This window comes from Lemur catta, chromosome 15 (assembly GCF_020740605.2).
Source record: "Lemur catta isolate mLemCat1 chromosome 15, mLemCat1.pri, whole genome shotgun sequence".
In the NCBI taxonomy this organism is placed as follows: domain Eukaryota; kingdom Metazoa; phylum Chordata; class Mammalia; order Primates; family Lemuridae; genus Lemur; species Lemur catta.
This window is the reverse complement of record NC_059142.1, coordinates 40,957,756-40,975,232: the sequence shown is the minus strand read 5'-3', so window position 1 is coordinate 40,975,232 and position 17,477 is coordinate 40,957,756. Positions and strand designations below refer to the sequence as shown.

The 17,477-nt window shown below is 39.2% G+C and overlaps 1 protein-coding gene across 1 annotated transcript in view; it reads left to right on the top strand.

The window, feature by feature from the left end:
• Positions 1–5,056: 5,056 nt before the first annotated feature.
• Positions 5,057–17,477, top strand: part of GPATCH8 (G-patch domain containing 8) — a 94,362-nt gene continuing 81,941 nt past the window's right edge. Inside the window, exon 1 of the mRNA XM_045526740.1 lies at positions 5,057–5,168. Within this exon, the coding sequence (XP_045382696.1) occupies positions 5,124–5,168 (45 nt within the window). The 5' untranslated portion in view covers positions 5,057–5,123. The remainder of the gene's footprint in view (positions 5,169–17,477) is intronic.

Below are 17,477 nucleotides of genomic sequence, written 5' to 3'. Positions count from 1 at the left end.
GTGTCGCCTATTTAGCATTCTTGCAAAATGTTTAACCTGAATCTAGTCATGAGCCAGACAGATCCCAGTTGAAGGGTGTGGTACAAAACAACAGGCCTGAGCTCTAAAGATGTCAATGCCACGAAAGACAACCAAAATCAATGGAACTGTTGTAGACCAAAAAATATTGAAGAAGCATGACAGCTGAAAATAATGCCTGATCCTTGCTTAAATCCTGGATCAAAAGCAAGTAGCTATAACAACCCAAATTGGAGGACTTTGAATATGGACTTTATATTAGATAACATTATTGCATCGATGCTACATTTCTTGTGTCATAATGGTTTTGTGGTTATGGAGATGGATGTTTTCATTCTTTGGTAATATATGCTAAAAGTATTTAGCTATGAAGTGTCAGAATATCTGTAACTTATTTTCAAATGGTTCAGGAAAAAAAACCAAAACACAAACACATACACAAAAGGAGAAAAAGTAAATGTGGCAATTTAAGAATTGAAGAGTCCTGAAGTATATACCCGCAAATGGTCAAAATGGTAGATTTTGTTATGTATATTTAACCACAGTTTTAAAAAAAAAGAATTACTGTACCCCCGTAATATGCTGAAATAAAAAAGGAAGTAATAAATAAATAAATAAAAACACCCTAGTTAAAAATAAAGAAAGAAAGAAAGAATTGAAGAATCTAAGTGAAGAGTATGTGGATGTTCACTGTTCTTTAATTTTTCTGTATGTTTGAAAATTTTCAGAACAAAATTGGGCAAAAAATGTTAACAAAAAATTTAACAACTTGCTGGGGTCGTACACCCCCAACCCCTATCAGAATTGACCTGGTTCCGGCCAGGTGCAGTGGCTCATGCCTATAATCCAAGAACTTTGGGAAGCCAAGGTGCAATGATCCCTCGAGGCCAGGAGATTGAGAGCAGCCTGGGCAATATAGCGAGACCCACCCCCCTATAAAATAAAAAAGCTAGCCAGTCGTGGTGGTGTGCACCTGTAGTCCTAGCTACTTGACAGGATCACTTGAGCCCATAGCTAATCATATAATCTATGATTAACAGCCAGTTCTATTTACTAAAAGTTGGAAACTTTTTAATATTTTAACAACTGCTGCTGCAGCAGTGTCTGTGAGTACTGGCTTTAAATTAGCTCCCATTCTAAAATAAGCTCTGCTCACGTCACTTCCCTGTCCAAAAACCTAGAATGCCTCCCCATCACCTGCCTAAAAGATGACATCAAATTCTTTAGTTCTACCATCATATTAAAAATAACCATAATAATAATAACAGTGGCTATCACTTTTCAGGAGATTATGATAGCCAGGACTGTTGGGTACTTTACATAAGAATAGTTAACATAATTCTTCCAACAACCATCTGAGGTGAGTGTTATTCTCCAGATAAACTGAGGAGGAAAATTGACCAGCTGCTAAGGGACTTGACCAGCATCATACAACCTGGCTGTATCTTTCACAGCTGCAGGAGTCAGGGCAAGTTTCTTATTTCTAAACTACTAGACCACCAGGGAATATACTTTCTTTCTTTCTTTCTTTCTTTTTTAAAGAGATGGAGATCTCACCATATTGCCCAGGCTGGAGCGCAGTGGCTGTTCACAGGCATGATCATAATGCGCTACGGCCGAGCAAACTCATGGGCTTAAGCTATCCTCTCACTTCAGCCTACGAGGTAGCTGGGACTACAGGTGTGTGCCACTATGCCCAGCTTTTTAATGTGCTTTTCCTTCCATTTTTCCCTGTTATTCTTGGAAATCCTATTGATACTATTCAGATGTTGGATTAATCTTCACATGTTCTTTCCTATTTTCCATCTCATCCATTCAATGACTTTTTATTTAGTGCCCACTATGTGCCAATCATTGTTCTAAGAGCTGGGGAGAGAGAAAGGAACAAAACTGAGAAAAATCCCTGCCCTCATAGAGTTTACATTACACATTAGAAAGTGACAAGTACTATGGAGAGTGATAAAATTCGGGAAAGACGCTAGGGAGCTCAGAACGTAGGGCTCTATTTTAAATAGAGTGATCAGGGAAGATCTCACTGAGAAGGTAGTTTTTGAACAAAGACCAGAAGATGAGGGGGCAAGCCATGTAGATATCTGGAAAAGAATGATAGGCAGAAAGAACATCAAATACATAAGCCAGTAGGTGGGGCAGGCTGAGGCAGGAGTGGTCCTGGTGGGATCAAGGTACAGCCAGGAGAGAGAAGGGAAGCAGGGAGGCAGAGAGGAAGATGAAGTCTGAGTGGTGAGGTGGTGATAGGTGAACTTTATATTGTGAATGGCATGAAAAACCACTGAGGGTAGGAGCAGGGGGCTAATGTGATCTGATTGACCTTTAACAGGATCACACAGTGCCTTTGTAGTGTGTACGCTGGTAGAGCAGAAGCAGAACGATTAGTAGCTACTGCAATAATTCAGGAGAAAGTGACGGTGGCTTGGACCAGGTGTCTTTCCACCCTGTTTCCTGGGAGATTTCCCCAACTTTATTTTCTAACCCTTCTATTGGGTTTTTCATTTCTCTAAAGAAAATTTTTAGCATCTGAAAGTTTTTTAACCTCTGAATATTCTTTTTTCTTCTTTGGCATCCCATGCTCCTTAGTGTGGTCCCTTATTCCCTGATGTGTTCCCTAGTATCCAGATGAGATCTTAAGGCTGGGTGTGGTGGCTCATGCCTGTAATCCTAGCACTCTTGGAGGCCAAGGCGGGGGGATCCTTGAGCTCAGGAGGTTGAGACCAGCCTAAGCAAGAGCGAGTCCCTGTCTCTACTAAAAAAATAGTAAAAATTAGCCGAGTGTGCTGGTACATGCCTGTAGTCCCAGCTACTCGGGAGGCTGAGGCAGGAGGATTGCTTGAGCCCAGGAGTTTGAGGTTGCTGTGAGCTAGGCTGACCACACGGTGTTCTAGCCAGGGTGACAGAATGAGACTCTGTCTCAAAAACAAACAAAAAAACCCCAAACCAGATGAGAGCTTATATCTCTGTGGATATTGATTATAATTCTTTTGATGATTTCCTCTGTTCCTTTCATTATCTCTGGTTCCTATGAATTCCTTTTCTTGGAGGGGTGTGCTTTTGTTTTTCCTGTTACAGGTTCCCTTCAAATGTCTGGTAATCCTTGGCTATCCATTCATACGTAAGAGTGAAGACACTAAAAAGCTGAGTGGCAGCTCTGTGTGGATTAGGCTTCCTGAATGGTGGACTTCTCTGTAGGGTACTTGTGCAGGAACGTTACCTTTATGTTGAGGAGACCCCACCACCACCCTGCTCCCATTGTTGATGCATGAAGGTGTTTCTTCCCTAAGCCAGTCAATTTTCCAGAGAGGGTTCCTACGGTCTCTCGTTGGGAGAAGTCTGACTCTCTGACCAGAATGTCAGCTTTAATTAAAGCCTCTCATCTTCAGCATGGTATCACCTCCTCAGCTGTGCCAGGTATGTTAAAGTCCAATCTCTCTGGTTCATCCTTTCCAGAAGGAAAATTTTCAGTTTGCTTCCTAAGTAGGAAAAGGGATTTACAGTCTAACTGCTCCTTAAATTGCCTTGTAACCAGTCTTCCTGCTTTCAGCTCCATCTACACCCTCGCTTTCAGTGGTACCAGGTGCTTCCAATTCCTAAGCCTTTCTGGGGCACTTCAGCATTAATTAACTTCTTTCTGGCTTCTTCCACTCCATAACTTAGTTTTCTCCATTCTACTACAGCCATTTCCATTTATTTATGCTCTCCAGTTCCCAAAATATTGTTGACATCTGTTGTCTGCTATTGTCCCTCCTCCAGGTCTCCTTGTCCTGTGAGTTTATGCCTTTTTTATTCCTTTCCTGTCATTTTAATGGGGTTTTGAGAAGGAAAAGAGGTAAACGTGGTGTGTGTATCCAAGTGATTCAATCTACCGCATGTACCCTAAAGTGTCTTTTCCATGTTTGAGTTCTGTGTGCCCTATCTCCCCTTAGATAGGGAGCTTGGGCTTAGGGTTGGGTGGGGCAGAGGGTAACAAAAGAATAGAAGATACACACCCTTCCTCCAAAAAATTGCATTCCATTTGACTCTTTCAGGGTAGCATAAGGACCATTTTTCTATTGTGTGATTTCAGCCAACTATTCTTTTCAGAAGCAGGGAAGTCCTACCACCCTTCCTATGAGTTTTATGTATTTTGGCTAAGGGTGCTGGAGGGCTGTGGGTGAGGTCCTCAGAAGGTCATAGGATGGAAAAATCTCATTCTTGACCTACACAGTGTTAGACAGGAGCAGTAGAGATGACTAAATTCAATTTCCTTATTTTATAAAAAGGAAACGGAAGCCCAGAGAGCTTTAGTTCATTTTGATCAACTTCTGTCCTTTGAGAAATACTTCTCTCAAAGGATTGCTTTGAAAATGTCAAGCACTTTGTAGTCCTTGGGCATTTAGGTGTAAAGGTCTCTATGCCCCAAGGCTGGGGACCCCTCGCTGTGCCTCAGGTCAAAGGTCGTTTTAGAGGTTGTCCCTCTTACCACTGCATCGTTTTATTTTTTGTGGCACTCATTAATATTTAAAATTATATCACTCTTGTATTAGTTATCTGATTTCTCCCACTGGAATGAAAGCCATATGAGAGAATATTTCTTTCCTGTTAACCGTTTAATCCTCAGGGTGAACTGAGATTCGAAGCCAAGCAGTCTGGCTCTAAAGTTCGCGCTTTCAACCACAACGTTATTACTACTTGGGGAATAAAGTACAAGATGGACTTCCGCGTACTCAGGGAAGTAACAGCGAAAAACAAATATTGCACCCGGAGAAGTGAGCAGGTGGAAAACATCCAGACCCACCCGCACTGTGCCCTCTGTGACCTTTCCCTCCGGAAGCGCTTGCGGCTTTCGGGCACGAGTGCGCACGCGCGGCCGTCGGGTTTGCTCTGGGCCGCGCGCGCGGAGCGGGGACGCGAGGGAAGGTTCCGCCTCCAGGGCTGGCAGGCGCCTGCGCCCGCGGGGCTCCCGTCAGGACGCGCGTTCTCGCTCGCTCCCTCCCCCGGCTGCGCGCGCCCGGTGGGCGTGGGAGGAGGCGGGGAACAGGGGAGGAGCGGGTGTCGCGGGAGGGAAGGAGCGAACCGGAGAGCGTCGTCCTGAGAGGAGTGAAGGCGGCAAAATGGCGGACCGCTTCTCCCGCTTCAACGAGGACCGAGACTTTCAGGTAAACACTGGCGTCGCTGAGGAACCAGGGAAGGTGCTGATCCTGCCCAGAACCTCCTTCATCCCCGGCTCCCAGCCGTCTTTCCTTCCTGGCTGTGCTCCGGCTTTCGAGCCGGCTCGCTCTTGATTTCTCCCGGGGCCTCCCGGTTTGAGGCGAGGGCGCATCTCTTCTCACCCCGCATTCTCTCACCTCTTAAACCCAGGCCGCCAGGTTTGCGGCGTCCGGCTGTTTTGCGTCGGGTTTCGGAACCCCAGCCTGGGCACTGTGCTGTGTCTCCTCGGGGTCTGCCCGGCTTGTGCCGTCAAGGACTGGTCCCAGGGGGAAAGGGTTGGGTTGGGTTGGGCTGGAAGGGCTTCCGAACCTCTGGATTTCGCTCGCACGGATCTTCTTGGGATCCTTCTCCCCTTTTTCTTCACTCTGATAAATAAATCCCTTTCATTGTCTATTTTTCCTTTTCTTGCTTGAGAAAAAGGTTGCCTTACTTAGCAGACGCCTTCTTGATTAGTCAAACATTGAGATTTCCTGGGACGTAAATGTTGCTTTTGTTACGAGGCCATTAATTGGGCTTGGAAAACAGTGTTACAGGACTATGGTCCAATGTAAGCTTAACCTCAAATCCTACTTCGAAAGATTTGTAAGAAGCCTAATGATAATGAGCCTTCCGAGCGTGTATAACTAGGGCCAAAAGCTTGATTTTTCTTTCTTCATTCGCAAATGTTGGTATGGAAAAACGCCCTTGTGATGGCAAGCTTTATTGAGGAAAAAATAAAGGCCAAATTAGAATAAGTCGTCTTTTGGCTGTTTAGAATACCTTGCTCTTGAGCAGTTACCGCGGAAATCTTGGAGACTAAAAGGAATTTAGTAGAGATTGGCTATTTCTAGGTAAAATATATCCTCAGAGTTATAAAGAAACCACCGCATTACTACCGCATATCCTGGCAACTGCAATTTGGGTCAGGGGATGAACCTCAGAACTCCAAGTTTTTATCCCACTCTAGATCTTACTCATAGTAATACGGGAATACTTTAGATGTGTTTCAGCAGGCAGTTTAAAGGGATTGAGTTCCCTGAGGTGATTGGGTTGGCAAATAAAACAAGTGAAGCAGTTTAACAGTTTTAACACAACATTGTTAAGTCTGATAGGGAGAACGCTCATGAGAAGTTTTGCAGCAATAAGGGATCTGGGGGCTGTTGAAAAGCCTTGTGATCATGGGCCTGCTGTGTAGCTGCAGCACAGTACAGAATCTCAAGGTGTTTTAAGGATATAATGCAGTCCACTGAAGTTTGAAGCAGTTCATATTAACCTTTTGATCCCTGAGAAATGTGATTTTTTTTTCTTTTTTTCTTTTTTCTTTTTTGCAAACACCATAAACCATGAGTAGGCTACAAGGTGTATGAGCTTTATTGGTAATTTTTTTTTTTCTTTATTGGTAATTTTTAAAGAAATATATTGATAACTAAAAACCTCAAATGCTTTTCAGAGGAGAGAATTTCAAGGTGACCTAATAAAATTAAAAATAGATACTATGTACAATTAAGTTTTGAGGAAAAATAACTGTCAGCCACAGAATTACAGCAGACTTAACAAAGAAACAGGATCTTCAGGGCTTTGGATGAAGATTTTGAAAATTGGACAGCAAAGTATGAATGCTGTCGCCTGAAAAAATTGAGGAGGTTAGCCTCTACCTTTTCAATACCCAGCTTCTAAGTAAAATGACCCGTTAGTCTGATGCTTTAGTTGGGTTAATGTAAAACCCGATATTGGTTACTTGGTAGTCCTTTGAAGATACTATGTATATTTTAACTTTATTTTCTGCCTTTATGTTGAAAGAACCAATTCCTGTAGTGGATCAGCCAGGAAAGTGTTGGTTTTCAAAATTTAAATGCCCTAGCATTTTTTGATAAATAGGGTATTGAGAATGGAAAACTTTTGGACAGTTATAAAATGTTAAAAATTTTATAAGTTGTTATGCCAACATTTCTAAAAAGCATTCATTTAAAAATACTTAAAGTGGGTTTTCTCCTGGATGTTTTAATAAAGGGAAAAATACAGGTAGACTTTCATTAATGGTATTTTTTGATTTAAAGTTACTGGAGAGAGAATGTAATGTAATAGGATGTGCCTGTGAATAATGTATGTGAAACATTTTTCAACTTCAGGTTATTCAGAATTAAATATGGCCTCCTTTTAAGGGTTTAAGTGATAAATGAAGTGAAACCACTGACTACACTTGAAAACAAAGCCATAATCCAGACATAGTGGATAGATCCTGTTGCTTTAAACAGATCTTATAGCACTATATAGCACTTACAGCACTGGAAATTTCTCTGGTGGTCTTCTCTGGTAAGTTCTAGATGACTATCATTTTCTTTGCCTTTAATTTGTCAGGATAATTTAAAATTGTAGAATTTCACTCTTTATACCAGTTTGCTACCAAGGGCAAATTTTGGAGAGTTTGAATGTCTCTTGAACTTAGTGTGTAGTCAGAGAGTTGGGCTCACTTTCAGAATTTGTGAACACCTAAAGTTTCAAAGGGTGTTTTGTTTAATATAGTGAGCAGCTTAACTGTGTTATGCCATTTGAAACATTTATAACTGTACACAGTAATCATTATCAGGGACATACATTTTTTTAAAACTTGGTAACTTTATTATAATAACAAATAGGACAGGCTTTATGTGTATTATGTCATAATCTTCACAGTAGGTAATATTTCTCACATTTTCAGATGGGGCAGCTGAGGCACAGAGAGTTAAGTAACTTGGCCAAGTACACATACCAGTTAAATGGCAGAGCCTGGATTCAGATTGGCTTTTGGACTCCTGAACTTATACTCATGACCATTATGTCTGCTGATGGCAATTATATATTTTATATAGCTGTAATTGAATCATCAAATGTGGAGGATAAACTTATAGGTCACAAAGAATAAGTGAGCTTTTAGAAAGATGATACGATTACAGTTTCTACTCTGTTCTCTTTTGTCCAGCTTTGTTACTTGTTAGTCTCCCAAGAGCTTCTTGGGAGGCTTCTGACAGAGATAAGTTACTCTGTGTCATAGAGGATATATTGTTAACTGTTCTAGTTTAGACATTCTTTTGCCTAGCCTTTTTAAGTGGTTTTTATCTTTGAAAATCTTAGTAATCTAGTCTGATGTATTTACTTATTTAAATGTTTTAAGAGTTTTAACTACTCCTTTAAGAATCTGACCTCAATTTCTGAATGAGACATTACTTCTGCCAGCATTTACCAGGTTAAGAAATATTTGTTCACAGATTGAAGAGTAACACAAACTAATGGAAAATATATAATATAACTTAAGATACAGGTGTATTCAACACTTTGGATTACAGCTTCATTAGAGAAAGTTTTGTTTGTACAGTGATGTACAGCTGTAAGATGCCATTAAGATACGGTGCTTAGCATTTTACAGTTATGCAGCTATTATTGATGATGCAGCTGAATGCCGTGAGGAAATGTTTTTTGTGTACCTGCAGAGGAGTGAAGATTCTTGTTCCAAGTGTTCTCTGCATTATATTTCTAATGAAAAGAAACTACAGTGATAGATTAGTGAGTGATAATGTGATGAGAGAAACAAGAAATATTATCTTATTAAAGGTCATGGTAAAAATACAGAAATTGCCCAAGAATTTTATATAATCTGTGTACGTAGTTTTAGTGATAAATAGCAATAAGCAAGTCACGTGTTACTTCAAGTCATGTAGTATGTTTGTAGGATTGATTCCGCCTCATGTTTCATATATGATGCCAGGATGTGACCATTGGGCAATTCGTAGTTGAGACCATTAAGTGGGGAAATTCATAGTTTTAAGATACTTAAGTCACAGAAGCATATTAGTATATTTTTTATGTGCAACTGTGTAATAGAGTTGGCATTCTAATGCAGGCATGCCAGAGATGACACATAGGCAAGTGTTCTAATGTTTGTTTCCTGGGTTTCTCTCCTGTCATCTGGAAGAAATGCCACAAGCTATGGAAATTAATGTCAGCTTGGCTTACTTGGGATATCGAAACTTATGCAAAATCATTACTGTTCCTGTTTCCATAGGATGATAGGTGGAACCAAAGCTGCACCAGTTTCAAAATACTGATGCTGAATTGACATGATCATTAGCAAATGCAAATTGATATTGTTTAATATATTCTCAGGGGGTCAGGAGTGACCAAAAGTAAGGTTGTCATAAGAGACATTTCCCTGGAGGTGATTTGAAGGGTAAATGGTATATATTTAAGGCAAAATCACTTTTAAAATGTGAGACATACCAACAAATAACATCACAGAGAAGGACATAAGATGTATTGGGGAGAGATTGGGTTTGAGAAGAACTGTGATCATGGGGCTTCATGTGATGGTATACTTATTTTCAGAGTAGGCAGAGGAGGCCAAGAAGACACAGATCTGGGCAAATATGCCATTAGGGTGATTATTATTTTAGGGCTATTCTAGTACAGTTTAAGTGATAGAAAAACAGGTGTCCCTGTTGTATTCTTTCCTTTTCTTCTATGCAGGTTGTACTGCAGAAGGATTCTTTTATCACATTTTCTCAGGTCTTTATGATAAATTATATAACCAAAGCTAAAATTTGTGACTTAAGAATTTTTAAAACACATATAATTAGCTATCCTGATTGTGCTGCTTTGTAGCTGAGATAGGGTTCCATGTGATTTCTATTTGGGTACATGATAACATTTTTAAACAGGACAGTGTTTTCTTGATGTGGTCAAGATTACCATTTTCTGAAAAGGGGTAGCAGAAGTTCACGAAATATTGAATTATGGATCTGAAACCATGTAGAGGTTTCATCTTTGTTTTTGTTACTTACACAGTTTCTAGCATTTTATTGATGAAAATGGATTCTACTTGATGTAAATATCCAGTTCTTGAATTCTATTAAAATTCCTTCCCTGAAACAGTTTGGTACTTTTGCTTGTATGTCTGGCTCTAATTCTCTTTTCATATTAGCATTGCCATTTAGCAAAGTGAAAGCAGATTCATGGTAATTACCAAAGGAATTACAAATGCCCACCACAAATACTGAAAGAAGGCATTGATTTGATATTGCAGTGAATACCAGAGGATGTTGTAATGAGTTTCCACTTATAAAAAGTGAATTGTCCATTTAACTGTGAAAGTCTAACCAAATGTGCTTAGTGCATATTGTGTTAGTTAGTGCTAATAGTTAAGTATGCCCAGGCCAAAAGAAGGCATATGCTGTATGGGCGCTTATGCTAACTGATTTCTTTGGTATTTAAACAAATATGTTTAGTATTTTATAACTAATTTGGAAATGTGTAGAAGAAAAAGTAGCTTAAGTTGCCCTGGCATTGTACGTAGGTTAATAACACATGATATTTAATAAGTACTATAGATGGTTAGGAATTAAAGTTGTTTGGGAGCAAAACAGGAGTTTCCTGTTATTTGCCTCAATTCTTTTTTGACAGTTTTGAGGTAAGATAAATCCTGTGTTGTGTGTCACTCAAATAACCAGAAAGTATCTTTGTAATATTACATTTGCTCTTGTCTTATGAGATTCCAATTATTTGTTGTTATCCTTGCCACTCTTTGGCAATTACGATGTTCAAAGAGGAATTCCAATTCATCTCAGCATTTCATAAAATTGAAACACAAAACAGCTCTCCAGGTTTAAAATTGTAACAGAAAAAAGTGGATATTGAGTTTTCTGACTGACATTTTAATAATGATTGTTGGAAAAGTCAGTACCTACCTATGGTTCACATAACGTTATTTTTCCAGAGTTAACGAGAAAAAAGGAGCCTAATTTTTCATCCTTTTATAGGCAGTGTTGATCAAAATCAAATTAATTTGGTACTCTAGGTCTTGACTAGAGCAGAAGCTAAAGCTGCTGCTTTTGGATTATATGCTGTAGTGTCAGTAATTTCTCTTGTTGCTATGAGTAAAACTGTAAGATTATGAGGTATTTTAAAAGAAAGGGCAAAAGTGGTTGAATATATAATTGGTTTAATGTTGTTTTAGGATATCATCTGTGCAGGAGATACCAAGCGGTATATTTACCTTGAGAATAGTTTGTAGAATATAGACTAATTTTTGAAAATTTGCTTAACACATTGCCACACTAGAAAAATTTTTTATTTTCCTTGGGGCCACACTGTTTTATTATGAAAATAGAATAAAAACTTCAAAAATAAAATGATCCTTTCTAATTCAATGAAAAATAAAATTTATTGACTTCATTTAATGCACATTTTTAGAATTAATTTGTCAATATTAATTGTAACAGTAAGAACATTAGCAAGTAAAATTTTCAGGACCCAACTGCAGGGTTTTGCGCAGATTTTGCTTCACGAGGCCCCGGGCTCAAAACTAGCATGAGTTAAATACAACTCACATGGCAGTTAATGTGTTAAGTAAAACAATATTTGAAGAGTGGTTGTACTAAGAAGTATGTACAGTGTAAGTATATCTATATGGGAAGTTAGTTAAGTAGTTTTTTATTCCAAGGAACTTTTGTTCTGAATGGTGAGATAACAAAAGTAATAATAATATTTAGTTCATTACTTATAAGACCAGCATGGTTATCAGATGAATAATACAGTCAATAAATACAAAACGCTAAGGAAAGGAGACTCCTTAAAGTGGGCATGCTTTTATGAAGAAATTAACATTTAAGGGGGATCTTCAAGGATGGGATTGCATCCTTGCAAAGGAAATGAATGGAAGGACATCAGTTGGAGAAAATAACCAGGGCAAAAGTAAAAGAAGTGGTACAACAGAATTTACTTTTATTTATTTTTTATTTATTTATTTTTATTTTTTTCAGAGACAGGGTCTGGCTCTGTCACCCAGGCTGGAGTGCAGTGGCCAGAGATAGCTCATTGTGACCTTCAACTCTTGAGCTCAAGCAATCCTTCCTCCTCAGCCTCCCGAATAGCTGGGACTACATGTACAGCCCCAAGACCCGGCTAATTTTTCTTTCTTTTTGAGACAGAGTCTTGCTTTGTTGCCCTAGGGGCATCAGCCTAGCTCACTGCAGCCTCAAACTCCTGAGCTCAAGCTATCCTCCTGCCTTAGCCTCCCGAGTAGCTGGGACTACAGGTGTGCACCACTACGCCTGGCTGATTTTTTCTATTTTTAGTAGAGACGGATCTTGCTCTTGCTCAGGCTGGTCTCCAGCTCCTGACCTCAAGCGATCCTCCAGCCTCGGCTTCCCAGAGTGCTAGGATTACAGGCTGTGAGCCACCACACCTGACCGAGAATTTGTTTGTTTGTTTTTTTAGGGCAATGAATAAGTCATTGGGCATAGGGAAAAAGTGAAAGGGCTGCAAAGATAAGTTTTATTTGAATACTTTAAGCAGGCACTAGCTATTTAAGGTGCTTAAATTGAGGGATAGATATCAAAGCAATCTTTTTTTACAAGAAGATTAATTCAGTTATAGTTGTGTTAGCTATGCTATACCCATACAGTTAAAGTTCTGATAAGTAGTCTCTGTTAAGCAGAGTTAATGTGAATAAGGGTAATGGAGTAGAGGGTGTATACAAGGGAGTTATTACAATAATAGACTATGTGATTTTAAGCTTGGTAAGGAGATAAATGAGGACTTTTGGGGAGTGCTGCAGGTGTGGCAGCCGCCCTGGTGAGGGGTGAAAAGTTGGTAGGATCGGTGGATTTTAGGTTCTGATGGGGTTTAAGAGTTGTTAGAGTTAGGAGTGCTAGAGAATGAGCTAGAAAGATAGAAGGTGGTGGTTGGAGAGGACAGTGTTTGAAATAGAGTTTATGGAAGGATTTAGATTATTGTTAATGACCATGAAAATACATGGCTAAAGCAGAATGGAGGACAAGATCATTTTAGGAAAGGAAAGGTACTGAGGTACCAGGATGTTATAAGATAATCTGACCTGGATATGAGAATGGTAACATGGTATAGTTGTATACTGTCATGATGTAATATATGTTCTTTTCTGATTCTTCTAGTAATTCATTGAAGTAAATAGAATAGGTAGTAACCCTATTTTATAGATGAAGAAACTGAGGCCCAGATAAGTTTTTTGCTTAATGTAGAGCTGAAGTTTGGTCTTCTGACTTCTCTTTTTCTTTTTTTTTTTAACAGATAAGATGGGACAGGGCGGGGGTGGGGGAGTCTTGCTATGTTGCCTAGGCTGGACTCAAACTTGTGGGCTCCAGTGGCCCCCTTCCCTCAGCCTCAGCCTCCTGAGTAGTTAGGATTATAGTCATGTACCACCATGCCTGGTGGATTTTTTTTTTTTATAGTGTTCTTTCTGCTGTGGTATATATATTGGCTTCTCTTCAAAGAAATAAGTATTGATATTATCTACAGTATGCAAAAAGCATTATTCTCTTTAATACATGGCAGCATTTTCGACCAGTTAGTAAACTAATAGCAAATGGTATGCTTATTAAAGATTATATTTTTTGTTTCAGAAACATCTCAGTATTGTAAACTTAATTGGTTGTTTATGACAAGATTCTTGCTGGTCTTTTCACTGTGTGTGGGTCTAGCAGAAAATCCCATTCAATTTCCCAAACATTTCAGTGCCCATTTTTTAGCTTGGCCTCATGTAAGGATAAGAAAACAAGACAAAAATCAGTCCATTTGTTCCAATAAAAGAGTAGGTTGGAGAGGAGAATGGTACTTCTGCTGGATACTGTCAAGTTAAGGTACTATAAACTTAACCTTGACCATTATACCTTCAAAAGTTGACTGCTGTGATATCTGGTGAGGATAATATATCACCTACTATTTTGTTCAGTACATATTACATGCCAGGCCTGATGCCAAGGCATCTTAGAGATATGTATCTAATCTAAGTAACCCTCCAAACCAGGTGGTGCTATCCCTCATTTTACAGATGAAAAACTGAGGCTCAGAGAAATTGGGGCCACACAGTAAACTCAGATTTGAACCTCACTCTCTCTTAACATGTGACTTTCCCTGTGGTTCCTGTTGTCTAAGGTATAAGATCCAAACCCACTAACTTGGCTTATAAAACTCTTAACTGTCTGGTGCCATTTTAACAACTGTGTCTTTTTTCTTTTCTCTACATTGTTCTGTCATCCTGTTGTTTCTTTTGTTACCTGGACGTGGTAGGCTCTTTCATTATTGCTTTTGCATATGCTCTTAGCTGTCTAGAATGGTCTTTCTCTAGCAAGTTCCTACTCATTCTTCAGGACTCAATTTGATGTCACCTCTAACATCTTCCCTAGGCAGAGTTAATTGCTTAATTTTCATTACTCCCACAGAGCTTTGGTCATATTTCAATAACAGCACTTTTACTAGCAATAGTAGCAGCTAACAGAGCACAGAGCACTTACTCTTTGTTAGGCACTATGTTATGCACTATTATCTCATGTAATCTCCCAGTAACTCTAGAAAGTAGATTCTATTATTATCCCCAAATCAGAAACTTATCCAAGGTCACACAGCTCACAAGTCAAAGAGCTAGCTTTCAGTTAGTTTGGACCTGTCTCAGCCTTTAACCACTGTGCTGTTCTACCTCTTCTACTGTATACTTTTTTTTGGTTTTTTTTTTGTTTTGAGATAGAGTCGCACTCTGTTGTCCAGGCTAGAGTGCCATGGCGTCAGCCTAGCTCACAGCAACCTCAAACTCCTGGGCTCAGGCAATCCTCCTGCCTCAGCCTCCCAAGTAGCTGGGATTACAGACATATGCCATCATGCCCGGTTGATTTTTTTCTATTTATATTTTTTAGTTGTCCATATAATTTCTTTCTGTTTTTAGTAGAGATGAGGTCTCGCTCTTGCTCAGGCTGGTCTCGAACTCCTGAGCTCAAACGATCCGCCTGCCTCGGCCTCCCAGAGTGCTAGAATTACAGGTGTGAGCCACCATGCCGGGCCTACTGTATACTTTTTATAATTTGTTTTATCTATCTGGACTTAGAACTTGAATGCAAAGTCTTGTTTTATTCATTTTTTTAGTCTTGAGTCAGGGTCTGGCCCATAGAAGTTGCTCAGATATTTGAATTAGTGATTGAATAAGGCACATGTATAGGATGGAGAGGCTTCATAGAGTCTGAGAAGAATGTCCAGACTTGGGAGCTCAACTCCATGCCGTGCCATGGATTATCTAGGTTGAGCTATTAGTTTCTGTGATATCCTGTAAAACTAGTTGAGGGATATTCAAGAATGGAAGTTGTGTTATGGGTAGTTATAGTCACACTTTATTGTAGAAAATTACAGCAACCACCCTTTAGTTGTGAGTTTCCTTTTGTATGACACATTTTACATGCACTTGTTTTTCTGTGGACTGGTGCAGAACTTTTGTCAAAACACCTTAAATAGATAGGCGTCTATCATACCAGCCAGTGGTAAAAGAAATAATAGCCATTACCATAGGTTCCAGAGGAATTCTTAACTATTACCTGCCTACATTTTTGAATGCCTCAAGAATTGTTGGCTGTATTTTGCATGCATTTCTGGAAAAAGGTCAATTTCTCCTATGGAGTTTTTAAAAGTTAACATTTATATACATTTTATATAGAGACAGTCTCGCTATGTTGCTCAGGCTGGACTTGAACTCCTGGGTTTATGGGATCTTGTGTCAACCTCCTGAGTAGCTAGGACTACAGGTACATGCCACCACCTGCAGCTAAAAGTTAATAATTTTTCAGTGCAGTTCTTTTTTTTTTGGAAACCAGTTCTTTCTTGCCCTAATCAAATTATCCAGAAAATTTGTTATGTCAAATGGGTGTATTTTTAGAGAAGTGTATGGTATGTTCATACCCTTGACCCCGTGTAATGTGTTTTCAGATTCTTAGTTATTTGCTGAAATTGCTAGCCAATTATCTTTTCTACCAATTTACATACAATTGAGCTTATATAATAAGGGAAGTTTATTCCTCTGGGTTATTGACTGGCCTCAACAGTGCTTTAAAATAATAATTTATTACTTTGTACCTCTTTAAATCTCACAAACTATGTGGCAATACTGTAGTGGATTTGATGGGGGGCGGAAATGAGCCTAGAGAGAGATTTGGTAATTTGCCCAAGGTTGTACAACCAGCAAATGATAGAGTAATGATTTGATTTCTGGTGTCTCTGACTTCAGAGGGCTTTGGTTTTTATAATAATATACTGGAAATTTAAAATAAGACTATATGATTATGGAAACAACAGTGAAGAATTGGGTTTATGAGGAATTGATCACAGTTGTGTTTTCTGTCTACCTTCTAAATTGAAAGAAATTTTAAGTGTATTAGTGAAATGACACCAACAATCCTCAGAAGGTCCATTTATTTTTGGATAGGTTTTTCCTCCTGGGGCATTTTCTTTTTAAATTTTATCATTTAGGCTAGAATTTTATTTGGAATGTGTAGGGGAGAGGAGGACAGAGATGAAGTCGTATTTATTTGGGACAGAGGAGGACTGGTTTTGTTCACAGATGGAATATGAAGCTATCCTATCTGGTTCTATCTGCTAAACATACTATTTTTTTGTCCATGGCAGTTTAAATCAGCATGAGTATTATGTTTTGAATTTTAAAAGTTCAATATGTAAACAAGTATGTTACTTGAGTTGTGAGATAGGGCTATGATTATTACATCCACTAAATAACATTAGACAATCTCTAAGGAAATAATGGTACATACAGTACAAAAGAAAAATTTTAGTTGGTGAGATTTGGAGCAGGGAGAAACAGGAAAGTGTACAATATGGAACTTAATAGCCAGAGACAGGTGTTAACATGAGTGGTACAATATACTGTCAAAGATAAAACTGCTTTAGGCCAGGCAGGTGGCTTACATCTGTAATCCTAGCACTTGGGGAGGCCAGCATGGGAAGATCACTTGAGGCCAGGAGTTCAAGACCAACCTGGACAGCATAGCTACACCCCATCTCTAAAAAAATAAAATAAAAAAATTGCTAGGCATGGTGGTGCACATCTATAGTCCCAGCTACTCTGGAGGCTGAGGTGGAAGGATCCCTTGAGACCAGGAATTAGAGCTTGCAGTGAGCTATGATTGTGCCATTGCACAATAGCCTGTGTGACAGAGCAAGACCCTGTCTCAAAAACAAAACAAAAAACCCCCCCACCTACTTTAGAGTTGGTTCAGACCTAGTCTAGATGGGAAAAGTCAGATGGGATTTAAAATTTTTCTCCATGTAAGTGTAATCCATATGTTAATAATTGATTTGACTATCAGAAATTTAGAATCCACTGACTTTGGGCAATATTTTTCATTAAAAATTAAAAAAATTTTTTTTAGAGACAGGGTCTTGCTGTCACCCAAGGCCATCCTCCTGCCTCACCCTCCCTAGTGGCTTTGGCTACA